Here is a 9493-nt window from a genome sequence, read left to right on the forward strand (position 1 = left end):
AATAATAATTCTCAAAAGCTTTTGATGCAGAGAAAAACAGGAAGTTGTCTTTTAATCAACTAACTGTAAATGAAGCAGATTTAGGTGGCCCGGGATTCTTTGGCAGCATCAGCCATCTATCCCATTTGTTTTCACAAGGCTTGTATATAAGAAATCTCCAACCAGAGTTCTTTTGCTTTCCTTTCAGTGGTTCAAGTCCAGGATCTGAAAATAATAAGTAAACAGTATTTATAAGCTATATGACAAACTATCTGGGATTTGAAAAACAATGTTTATTGTCTACCAGGTAGGATTGCACAAAAAGAGAACCCAGATATACACAGTAAAGATTATAAGCAAAAAAAATACTCTGTCCATGGCCTTGCTGTGAATGCACAAAGAAAGAAATGGCTTATACAACATGATATGTATGTGTGTGTGTGCTTTGACTAATGTGTAGTTAATTATTTTCAAATAAGTTATCCTTAGAAGAGGTGAAGCTATAAAATCTACACTAAAGGGCAGACATCCCATTATGGACTATCCACCACAGTAGGAATGCAGATATGGACTATTGTATCTACAATGAGGATAACAGACATTGGACTTGATTCAGTTGCCTGGGAGTAAACCATTATAAGGTTGAAATTGCAGTCTTATCAGCAAGTCTACATTGGGAAGCAGAGTTTTTGAGCTAATTATCCTGCTTGTATCAGGTATCATTAAAACTTAGTGTCTCTGCATGAGTGAACTAGTGTATTTTCTGTAATCCAAGCCTGTTATTTAGATTTAGAAAGCAGATTGTCTCTGATGTTGACACTTAGGAAAAATATTGCTCTTTGGTCTTCAAGCTTCATTTGAGGTCACTGTGAGTTAGAGGGGTTCTACACCCTTTACTCCTGCTCCCTACTGTTCACATACTGATCCCTAATTTCTTTAACACAGTGAATGTCAAGGACTCACCTATGTTTAAATTCTGTGATTTTAACTTCAGATTTAAAGGATCTCTGGAGTAACTTGTCACAAAAATTGGTAAATTAGCTTCATACTACACTTGAAAAGAAAAATACATTATAACACCAGATAAATTGTCATGCCTACAACCACAACATTAAAGTCAACGGTGGAGTAAACTTTATGTGTTGAACTTAGCTAAGGTAAAAAATATACCCATAACATTTCTGTTCAAAAAATTCAAGGCTTAAGAAATTCAATTAACTGTTAATTAACTTGTGAATAAGTTATGGTTTTTCATTACACTAAAATTCTTCACTTACACAACTCCTATAGTCCTGATCTCAAAAGAGTCCAGTGTCCTCCTATGACTATACAGATGAGGAATAACAATAGAAACAGAACACCCTTCTAGAGAAAGCAGCTGTGATACTAAAATCACAGGGGGCGCAATTTCTTGAAATAAATGTGTTGCATGCTTTAGAGTTATTTGCATTATTTTTCAAACCTTAACAGTGAATTTTATTAATCATTATCAAACCCTCCAGTCATCTGTATTACAATGAGCTTATGAGCTTTCTGTTGCTGGGAGAACTCATGAGAGGGCTAAAAGGAAGCTGAAACAAGGTGGGGGTCATTGAACATCAATGGCACATCATTACTTAGGTATGTGTTCTCATTGCTTGGAAGCAAATGTGATTTTGCATTCAAAGTGGATAGGATTTTAAAATAACTGGTAATGCTTCCTGCCAGTTGCAAAAGGAAATTGTGAGTTTGGCTGCTGGTAGTGCTGCTTTTCACCAAAGCACATTTCGCAGAGTCATGTAAGTGCAGGAGAAGATATGCTACCGGCACACTGGTCTTAAAGTATTTCCAAGAAAAAGTATCTTAAAAGGGTGAGTTTGCTCCATCAGCCCATTCATGCAAAGCCATTTGTTGCCTCGTGCAGATCACTTATAGTAGACTACATTGCTAGGCACACGGTTTTGACTGATAGTTTTCCCTGATCTTCAAAGGTGGGAATGGATAATGTTATTTTTTGTGAGTTGCAACATAGAAAATCGATAACCATGATATTTAGGAAGTATCAGTATCATCTGCATGAATAGGAAGATATGTTTCTTTGATTAAGTGAACAGATAAAACAGTGGGGTTAGGCAGCAGGATGGATATGTGAAGTCAGGGACGGAACATAAATGGTGTGCAACGTTACGTGTTGAAAACTTGGCGGTAGTGAATGTTTAACTGTGGATTGATGGGCGTGATACATATCAGAAGTATACAGGGGAGAATGCTGCAAGGAGAAAGAAACACTGTACACTATTAATTGTCCTAGTTTCAGCTGTAACAGTTAATTTTCTTTCTAGTAGCTGGTACAGGGCTGTGTTTTGGCTTCAGTCTACGAACAATCCTGATAACACACCAGTGTTTTAGTTGTTGCTCCATAGCTCTTACTCTGAGCAAGGACTTTTCAGTCTCTCATGTTCTGCCAGTGGGGAGGGGCACAGGAAGCCAGGAGGAAGCAGAGACAGGACACCTGACCCAAACTAGCCAGAGGGGTATTCCACACCACAGCACATCATGCCCAGTATATAAACTGGGGGGAATTACCTGGAAGGCCTAGATCGCTGCTGAGGTTGGGCTAGGTAGCAGTCAGCTGGTAGTGAGCAATTGTATTGTGCATCACTTGTGTTTTCTGAGCTTTTATTTCTTCTCTTGTTGTTTCTTCTTATTGTTATTATTGTTATTCTGTTACCATTCTATTTTACTTTATTTATTAAACTGTTCTTATCTCAACCCATAGGTTTACATTCTTTTGATTCTCTTCCCCATCCCACCCAGAGTGCAGGGAAGGAGGGGAGTGAGCAAACGGCTGCATGGTTCTGAGTCACTAGCTAGGTCTAAGCCACAACATTAATTTACATATCTTACTTGCTGCCTTTCTTTGGATACACCCTTTTTTCCTAGTATTTTCCCGTCTGAGTTCTGATTTCCATATAATGTAGCATTTCCCATTGGCCTGAATGCTGAAAAAGAGACTCCTCATCTAAGTGAACACAGAAATTGCCTCTTTTTGTGTGTGTAATATTAAGGAATTTTGGACCAGTGCAGCTAGTCTTTGGGCACATTTCTTATTTAGAGATCTTACACTGAGATTGCTCACTACCTTTTAAACTCCGGACACTGTACCATTAAGGGTTGTCTCCAGGGGACATTTATTTTAGTGAAGAAAAGTAAAATTCCCTGTAGAGGCAAGTCCTTAGTTCTACTGAATTTCCACCACCTACAGTTTACAGACTGGTAGAACTAAATAGCCTGAAGTGTCAGTTGGGCAAGAAGGTAATGGTATGTCAAAGCAAAGAGTCAATATGCAGTGTTTTTTTCCAGATCTCAGTGTGGAGATGCCCTCTACCTGTGGATCAAGTCCTAAAAAGAGTCTGATAATGTGGTGGTGTTGCCAGGACCTTAATTTGGAATATTTCGTTGCAACTTTTTTTTAGCTTTTTCTTTATTTTTGTTCAGACTTGCTAACTTAGAGTTATTTGTTTCATTCAGGTGGAATTTCACCAAAGGAAACCATTACACCTGACTGGTGACATTGAAATCCCCAAAGAAAGTACCTGATTCTCAACAAGGACCTGAAATTTGAGGTCATGCTCACAGCTAACTACCTTGGTCATGTACTTATCGTACTTTCTGGAATTAGATTTTGGAGCCAGTCAAATTATTAAAGCATTATTCTCCTGATATAGAATGGGGAAGGTTCTGAAACCCTGAGAACATTTCCTAAGATATGGATGCTATATATTGAGACAAGGAGGCACAAAAGTACAAAATGTAATCAGTTCTAAGTAATGTTAAGTTTGATGGCTTTGTAATGGAAAATAACTGCGGTGCTCGGAGGTAGTTGACATAGTTTCAGGCCCTCAGGGCCTCAATACAAAAGGTGTGAGAAAAGCAGAATAGAAGGACAGGACCTGGGGATGGGGAGTATTCCGGACTAGCAGATGTCCAGGGTGGGCACAGATAAACTAACTGAGAAGTAGAAGGCCAGGATGATTGCTATGCTTGAGGCGTTAATAAACCCATTAAGCTGATGTAAACATCTACTAGGGAGTATTCCGGACTAGCAGATGTCCAGGATGAGAGCAGTTAAACTAACGGGTAAGTAGAAGGCCAGGATGATTGCTATGTCTGTAATGTTAATTGAGCTTGTTGGGAAAAGTAAACGACCCTTAAAGACCACCACATTTTGTATGCATGCCGGAAACCTTTTGGAAAATGATGTAATATGCTCAGTGACCATGCAAGGATGACCTGTGTAGCAATTCGGGGACACACGTTAGGAGGAACTATCCCCCGTGTCACCCGCCGCTGCAATAAAGAATACCTACTTGTCAACTTGAAACTCTGTTGGCAAGTTTGTTCCTGGAGTTTTCTCCGAATCAATATTATCTTGCTATAGTCAGGCCCTTTGTAGTGGTGACTTTAGAAAGTACAACATTAGAGTTTTGCAAATTTCCATTACTGGTCATGACTTGAGGGAAAACTAAGGACACATTTACTTAAAAAGAAAGGTTTTGTTCAGGTTGTAAGAGAAATTAGCATTTAATTACTATTATGGAAACTTGATCATCTTGAAATAAAGCAAATTTTCCTTGAGACAATATTATTGGACAAATTTCTTTTGGCTGTAATAGCTAACTAGAAGTTTGCTTTTAATTGCTGTAGGTAAACTCAAAACTAGGGAAGCTAAATTCCTGCTATAGCAGCTTGGCAGATAAATAAAGACATGATTTATACTCTCATGAAGAAGGAAGGAGGAAAAAAGTATTGTTTTCCATTAAAATGTAACATTGGCTCTACGCCACTTATGAGGTTCTTCGATAAACTACATATCCAAGTATAAATGTTTGCTTTGGCGAACAGAAGGGGTTTTGTTTACTATCTCAATTTTGTTTCTTATCTTATAAATGGTGAGCTCTTTGGGTGAGATTCTTTGAAGGGCTCAGAGGAGAGGAGATAGGAACATCTGTAATTAAAAGTTATTTCAATATGGATAACAATGAATCTTAATAAAAGATTATTCTTCTCTCTGTTTTTATGGCATCTGATTTTAAAATATATATTTACACAAACTTTAAAAAATGAATCCTTGAAAAAAAAAAAGTAAAATCTGAACAAACCCCTTTAGATTTAAGATTTCTCTTTCTCAGCAGTTTTAATGTTAAATGCACTGGTCTAGGGGGAATGCACTGATTCAAGTCGTTTCTTGGATTTTCTAATTTGGCTTGCAATTTTCTTGCCATGTATTATGAGCAACAGCAAGCACAATGAGATGCTGGTGTCAGTTAGGGCTGGTGAAAAATTACCATAAAATACTTCCACCAGCATGTCAAGCTATTCAACTGCTAGCTATTAATATGGGGAAAGCATATTACAGGCAGCCATGTCACAGAAAGCAAGCTAAAGATGAACTGATTAGCCCTGATGTCCCTATTTTTGCTTGCTCTGCCAAGTGAAAACCACCTTGTCTGGTACAAAGCACATCATAACATAGAGCTCCAAACCTGTACTCATCAGCGTTGCCTGTAGACATCTTTTTTGTAAATAATTGGTGACTACGACAGTTCACGACCAAAGTTACACCCCAACTGCGGTAGAAACTGCTGGGTTTTATTTCTGGCGAGTGAGACTGACATCTAGTGGCTTCATTTACTGATCCCGAGGCATCCTCTCCCTTTCTGCATGTTTTCTTTATAAGTATGGGATTCAGATACTTTCCCTGCCTATAATCATGCAGTTTGGGGTCTTCATACATACTAATCTTATACTTGCCATTCTTCACAAACAGTATCTTGGCCTCATAAGAGCTGATCCATGGAGAGCGAGTGACAAAAGGAGGCAAGTCCCTTTTTTTTTCTGAGAGGAGACAACAGCCTGGACCTGGGCGTGGAAAGCTGTTGCATGACCATGGACTCAGAGGTCATTTTTGGCCTCAGTTCCCCTTTTCCCTTCCCTCATGACTTCTGAGAAGGGTTGGATGATCTATACAGCCTGTAGCTAAAATCAGCAGTCTGCTTTAGCTGTACATCTGTATTGGCTTTGGGTTGCTGCACTGCATTTTGTTGCTGGTAGAAAGGCCAATCAAACGCAGAAAATTTTGATTGACTTTCAAATAAAAATCGTCTCTTGTCTTGGTGAAGGGTGAACATGATAGCCCACTGATGGTTTTTTTTTTGGTTCTCAAATGCTTTAATACCTGGCAAAAAGAAAAAGTAAACAAAACAACACACACATGCATACACATATACAACAGAACTTTTGTTATTGACTGTTACTTGCACTCTAGCTATCCCTGTCTGTATAACCTAGTACATTCATTAAAGATAAATGTGTCCTTCTGATTTAATGTTATTTTGTACCTATGTTTAGATGAAGAACTACTGCTTTTTTATTCCATCTTTCAGTTCTGCAAACTAATCTGAAGAAGCAAACTCCCAACCCTAGTGAAAACCCATGTGAAGCCAAAAGCATGGGTATTCAGGACTCTACACATTCACACCAGCCTGTAGGAACTGAAGCTCTGATTTGTACTTTGCCTGAAATACCCATCACTAAGTAAGAACACAAATGCATCCTCCCATTCACATTTTTATTCTTGTCTCATTAAACAGTACATCCTTGAGGGAAGACTAAACTTGTGCAGGGATTTTGCACAGTGGGGATTTGCTGTTAGCTGGGCTGTGCTGGATGCACACTAGCCTCACTTAGCACAAGTAGTAGTCTCCATCCTTCCTGATGCATTTTCATGTCTTTCTGAAATCCTGGGCCACAACATTAATTAGAGTTGCCCCATTAGTACCCTAATATGTGCCCAGGTGCTATGTCTTCCTGTGGGCTGTCTCATCAGCCAATGCCACTCAAGCTTCACCTCTTTGTCCAGGGGGAGAGGGAGGCCCTTTCATATACCCAAGGATGCCTCTGGGCAGGGTAAAAGACTGCTGAAGCAGCATTAACGCCCTAATAGGCACGAAGTATTTAGCACAGTGGGCTAGCTAGATCTGTCCTGTCTCTCACTGGTCTTACTCCCAGCCTCTGTTACCTTACACTATATCTGTAGTAGCAGCTTTAAAGCTCCTTGTACACTCTGTAAAATCCACAAGACATAGGTCATTAGGGTATTGTAACAGGCCCCAACACAATACAAACTGTTTTTTCCTAGTTCCTTTAATATTCAATACTTAGGAAACCCAAAGGTAATCTATAGCCTTACAACTTTCTGTTCTTTGTGCTTATTCATTCTGAGGACAGAGTTGTTTTTTGTAAGAGAAGATGGTGGTTCATTGAAGGATAAGGGCAAATGGAAATCTGTCCTGACAAACAAAACTGATTCTGAGTAAGGATTTGGGTAGGCAGCTTATTGGAGATAAAGTTAGTTCCCACAAACTGTTTTTGGAAGGTCACATTTCTACCCTCTCTTTTTCAGTTGATTTTGGTTCTCAAGTCATGTTCCAATGCACTGTGCTGTCAATACAGGCTCCTTCAAGTCCCGGACTCCACTGCCTGGAGCACTCCCAGCTGTAGGAGGGCCCCACTTCAGGACGCCCTCCAAGTGTGGCCAAAGCTCACACTCCCAACTCCACGAATTGTTCTTAGGCTGCCTGAGTACTGAAGCACAGCCTGGCCCTGTTCCTGCCTGGGAGGAGGTAAGCAGGCTTGGGTGGGCACTCTGCTTTTGTTCTCCAAGGTGGCCCAGGCTTCCCATCAAGTGTGTGTATGAGGCGATCTACAGGCAAGCCAGCTGTCCTCCCATAATCAGCCGCTGTGTTTATCTGATCCTTTAATATGCTGGGGAGAAAAGTTAACAGCTGATAATTCACACATTTTCAGGAGCCTTTTCTTGTTTTACAACTAAATAGAGATACTGGCAGACTAACCAGACCAGAAGGAATAGCAAATGCACTTCTGCTTTTCTAGTCTATGACAAAACTAATGACCTAGACTTTACATTGCTGCTGCTGCCATCCTGAAAAGACTATGTATGCCTTTACCACTCCACAGGTGTTGGGAGCAGAAACGTTCAGCCCTGCAGAGTTGTGTCTCCTTCTCTGTCCCCTCTCTCGTCCTATAGAGCTACTCCCTTTCCATAGCGATGTCAGTCCCACAGCTGGGAGGCAGCAAAATTCAGACTTTCCCTATATTCCCCAAAAGTCTCAAAGCTCTGCAACCCTTTGAAGAGACTGTGTTGAAAGGGCAACTCCTCTCCATTTCATACACTGGGTAACACACCACTCATTTACTAGTCACATGAATACCCATTTCCTCCTTACCCCTCAATGCTCCACCTATTTTCTCCAGCCCAGTTTTTTTTCCTAAAGCCAAGGTTTTGTATCCAGAGGAGGTTTCTGAAGTGGTGCAATTCCATGATTCTCCATTAACTTCACGAAAGCATGAAGTCTGTGTATTTTCACACATCCCACCTCTACCATCTTTGTTACCACTGATTTTCCTTGCATATGTTTGTATCCTAGAAACTGAAACTCACTGATCCATGTGCACAGTGATGAATAAGGAACCCAGAGATGCAGTGAACAGAAAAGATAGAGATACCACTCACCACTCTGCAAAAACAGGGAGTTCTTGACAAACTTCATATGTATCGCAGAAGGCTTCTCTTTCCTCTCTTTTAGGGGAAGTTAAGCAAAGGGATGAACTTGCAGCACACCCTTATTCAGGGAATTGTTTATTCCTCCATTGTAAAACGGAGCTGGAATATACAGTCTGCCCATCTCTGTTGCTAAGAAACAGGGCGTTGTTGCCTTGGGGCTTGACTCAGAATTCAAAAACAAAAACAGTGTCTCAGTAGACTGCATAAATGCAGCTTGAAACCTAGCAACAAGGCCACAAGTTCAATGTGATTCCCTTGCATGTTAGAAAACAAGGGTATTAGAAGGAAAATATGACCGAGGAAAAGAAAACAGTAATTTGAAAACAAAACAGAGCTCTTGTATCACCAATTATCCTAAGGGAGGGAACTTTCTTTTACTAAACATACTTTTATGACCTGTAGTATCTGATACTTTGCTACCTTGTGCTTTGAGCAGGTTCATATTTACTACAACAAGCGAATACAAAGCAGCACCAGTATTTACACCAGTGTTTCCTGAATATTCAGCTTGTGCAGTGTAAGTGACAACACCAGAGTCAGGGAAGCAGAATTAATTTCCAGTTTGCGTTTCAGTTTTCAAGCACTCTGCCCACAGGATAATTTAATAGTTGCTACATGCGCCCTGAAGTGATCGCTCTTAAAATGGTATGGATTGTATAACTGGGAACAATTACTTAACCACATACACATAGACTGTTTTCTGTATTTGCTTATGTGCAAGTGAAGTATAAATAAGAACACAGCACATGCATAAAATTACAAATATGTCATCACACCCTTTCACCTTAACAAATAGTCATTATGTGCTGTTGGAAATGACATTTTTTCTATCAGCTGTTTCACTGTAAAATCTGTTCCCTCTGACTGTGGAACTTCATTACACAGCTG

General features: G+C 39.9%; 1 protein-coding gene across 1 annotated transcript; it reads right to left on the reverse strand.

Annotated features, from left to right (window-relative positions):
• Positions 1-344: 344 nt before the first annotated feature.
• LOC133277398 (uncharacterized) lies at positions 345-6727 on the reverse strand. Its single transcript, XM_061469178.1, has 3 exons — positions 6705-6727; positions 5722-5912; positions 345-1029 (listed from the first exon to the last, which is right to left on the reverse strand). The coding sequence occupies exons 1-3, from the start codon at positions 6725-6727 to the stop codon at positions 893-895; spliced, it is 351 nt and encodes a 116-aa protein (XP_061325162.1). The 3' UTR covers positions 345-892.
• Between the last annotated feature and the right edge of the window lie 2766 nt (positions 6728-9493).

Source organism: Pezoporus flaviventris, unplaced genomic scaffold, assembly GCF_033815535.1.
Source record: "Pezoporus flaviventris isolate CSIRO_AGI_PZ_B2104156 unplaced genomic scaffold, CSIRO_AGI_Pfla_v1 ptg000055l, whole genome shotgun sequence".
NCBI lineage: Eukaryota > Metazoa > Chordata > Aves > Psittaciformes > Psittacidae > Pezoporus > Pezoporus flaviventris.

Coding starts and splice junctions, on each gene's coding strand:
- LOC133277398 (XM_061469178.1), bottom strand. CDS start 6,727: ATGGAGACTACTACTTGTGCTAA. Junction 5,913..6,704: donor GAGACTACTACTTGTGCTAA/GTGAGGCTAGTG, acceptor ATGACCTCTGAG/TCCATGGTCATGCAACAGCT. Junction 1,030..5,721: donor CAAACTGCATGATTATAGGC/AGGGAAAGTATC, acceptor CTTTTCAAGTGT/AGTATGAAGCTAATTTACCA.